The 3,301-nt window shown below is 55.5% G+C and overlaps 1 protein-coding gene across 1 annotated transcript in view; it reads right to left on the bottom strand.

The window, feature by feature from the left end:
- LOC113205344 (pre-mRNA splicing regulator USH1G) overlaps positions 1 to 3,301 on the bottom strand; it is a gene marked incomplete in the record, with an annotated part of 53,613 nt that overhangs the window by 4,238 nt on the left and 46,074 nt on the right. The window contains 1 exon segment of the mRNA XM_052269636.1: positions 1,992 to 2,135. Coding sequence (XP_052125596.1) covers positions 1,992 to 2,135 — 144 coding nt within the window.

Below are 3,301 nucleotides of genomic sequence, written 5' to 3'. Positions count from 1 at the left end.
AAAATTAACAGAATGCTATATCATCTGCTTCCACGTTAGCGTAAGCTTAGGTTTTTTTAACGAATAGAGAGGCACAAACAAAATACAATATTTTGCAGTGTACGACTGTAAGAGACATTAGAGAAGACAAACACAAACAAGTACCACGACAATCTGTTCGAGGAGGTACGCCGTGGAGTAAATGAGTGTACTCTTTTTATCTTAATTGCCGCGGACCCCGCGGGGCGGGGCGAGCAAGCAGAGGAGGCGTGGATCACTAATCACCCGCTGTACTGAATACCAAGGCACAGTGCTCGTCGAGGACCCTCCAGGACCCTCCAGGACTCTCCAGGGCCCTCCCGGACTCTCCAGCAGAACCCTCCAGGACCCTTCAGCATCAGGACCCACCCACCGGGCTGCTCGGCGCCCCCAAGCGGACGGGTCGGTGAGGACCTTGGACGCCGCCGCCGTCGCGGCCCTTCTCCAGCTGATCCAGCGCCGCTCCAGAGGGTTATGTAATGAGGCTCGGTATGAGTTCGCCGCACCCGAGACAACGCGGCGGGGCGAGGCGTGGCGCGGAGTGGCGTGGCGATATGGCACACGGAGTGGCGGCGATGCGATCGCCATACCACCCGCAGCCCCGCGGGGTGCCACGCCGGCCAGCGGTGTGAATGCCCCCCATTGTGCGTATCGGTGCGACGCACGGTGGTGGCAGGCCGTTGAGTAGTAGCGTGTACTACACTGAAACAATGATTAGTTGTAGCTACTAAACCAATAGCTAAATGAAGGATAAATAATCATTTAGCCATGTAGCTGGGAATGTAGCTATGCTTAGCTACATAGCTGCATTTTTAGCACCTCACCAACATTGTTCGCTAGAGAGCTAAATTTCTGCGACGTACATAATTGTTTAGCTACATAATAGCTGAATAATTAGTTATCCCCTATTTAACTAAATGTTTATCTATATAATAATCTAATCTTTCTTTTCATGTACAAGGGGACTGTCAGTGGCCAGAAAATAAATTGACTGACATAATGTTTCCAGAGGTAAATATTGTGGATGATGTCGCAATCATTGTTTCTAATAAAACGATATAAATAAGTTGCAAAACATTTAAACAGCGAAGTAATGAAACAATTTCTTCTCGGTTGGAAATGATCTCACCTTCTCACATGTGTGTGATATTGCCACACACACGCCCACAGCTTGCGCCCAGCACGGCGACCGCCGGCAGCATTTAATGAGGAGTGAACCCCACGGCACCGAGACCGTGTAACGACGAGCCGTGCAAGGCCTCGCGTCACAGGGCAAGTGGGGTCGGCTCGGGGCTCGGCGTCGGCCGGGTCACCGCGGGGTCACACTCCACGCTCCGCACACCACCTCCTCCACAACCGCTTCACTTTTTTTTCTCTCTCCCCCACTTTGGAAAGTTTGCTCTGCGCCGACAGAAGTCAAACACCTGGAGAAGCAGGAGGGACTGGAGGGTCACCCTGAGCGGCGGGTCGTGGATGACGGATAAGCGCCCTGGTCCGGCCTCGGGTCCGGCCTCGGGTCCGGCCTCGGGTCCGGCCTCGAGTCCGGCCGCCGGCCCTTCCCTGACGTAACCCCAAGGGCAGCCCCCGCAAGGGCAGCGGCCGGCCGGAGGACGCCGCTGGGGGGCTCCGCTTTCCTGGGGAAAGGTCTCCGTCGAGGCCACGGCGGCGACGCCACAGGCGTTGATCGCTGCGCGTAATCGTCATCGAACAACTGCGCTGCTACTCCTCTTTTTCACCTCCCCAGCTGCTCTGCTGCGACCATTACGTACTTCTTTACTTTACCGAAAACAAAAAAAAAAGAGTAGAGCGCCGCTAAAGCGTGATGGGCTAAGCTGCTCAGTGTTTTCGGACGAACAGTCCGACTGTTACGTAACCGCCCTGGAAATGCGTATCAAACGCGTCACGAAGTTAGTGACAGAAGACAGAAGCAGTTTCCTTTGCGTTTTACTCTCTCGTGTATGTCATGCACTCACCCCCGGCCCACGATGAGCCTGAGCGCGTCCAGCTGGCCCTCGAAGGACGCCCACAGGGTCGGCGTCATCCCGTCCTCGTCGCGCGTGTTGAGGTCCTTCTTGTTGGCCTCCTTGAGCGACTCCAGGACGCCGTCCCTCGCGGCCCTGCGGACACAAGGAAACAGTTGGAAACATTAGAAAAGGAAGAATACATTGATAGTTATAACTGGTCATGAAAGGTTATATGATGGTAATTATAGACAGAAAACAGTACAAAACGTTTCGGAAGTAGTATATTTTTAAAAATTACATCTGCAGAAGCGACAGGGGTCAGGGTCACTGTCAAGTGGCCAACCAGAAAATTAGGCAAAGTCTATAGACAATGGCGGTGCCTGCGGGTTAGGCCTACCCACGGAAAAAAAGTTGTCGAGGTTCGAGTCTCATTTTAAAGAACACACCTTGCCATGAATTTTAGTCATAGTCCGAGCTCTGTACGACGAAAGATGGCCGGGCGCCGGGCTCTTTTCGGTTCGGCCCCTCGCGGCGCTCGGAGCGCCTCGCCATGTTGCGGGCCTCCTCTCGCACGGCACGCGAGGCCGGCGGAGGCGACTCAGTGCCGAGGTGATTCCCTATGGTGTCTACTTTCGGCGGATACCCTAAAATCCACGATCGGCGCAACCGTGTCGCCTCCAGGGGCCTAAGTCTCGAAAACCACGCTACTCGAAACTGACGGAAAACTATCGAAAATAAGTGGGGGTTTCTTGGTATCGTTGTGTAGGCCAAATCAAGACCTTTCGATTCCAGGTGGTCCTGCCACTAAGACGCAACTCGTCTAGGCGTGAGCGACGAAAGAGTGCCGACAGCGGAACGGCGGCCGTTTGAACGGAGAGCGCGCGGCGCGCCGCACAGAGCCGGGAGGGGAAGGCGAGTCGTGGTGGGGGAACCGGGCCGGGCGGGGCGGAGGCCGGCGTGCCTTTTTCGCCTCCGCCGAAGTTTGCAAACACGAATCTTTTATATATTTTACATTATAACAACCCACAGTGATCATTGGCGCCCACCCGCGCTTCTGCCGCCTCCGCCCCGCCCGGCCCGGTCCCCCCACCACGACTCGCCTTCCCCTCCCGGCTCGGTGCGGCGCGCTGCGCGCCCTTCGTTCGAGCGGCTGCCGGCCGCCGCCGCTCGGCAGTCGGCACTCTTTTGTCGCTCATGCCTAGACGAGTTGCGTCTTAGTGGCAGGACCACCTGGAATCGAAAGGTCTTCGTTTGGCCTACACAACGATACCAAGAAACCCCCACTCATATTCGATAGTTTTCCGTCAATTTCGAGTAGC

Source organism: Frankliniella occidentalis, unplaced genomic scaffold, assembly GCF_000697945.3.
Source record: "Frankliniella occidentalis isolate FOCC.00 unplaced genomic scaffold, Focc_3.1 Scaffold97, whole genome shotgun sequence".
NCBI classification, from domain to species: domain Eukaryota; kingdom Metazoa; phylum Arthropoda; class Insecta; order Thysanoptera; family Thripidae; genus Frankliniella; species Frankliniella occidentalis.
Note: the sequence above shows the minus strand (reverse complement) of the source record. Positions and strands in the feature narration are given on the sequence as shown.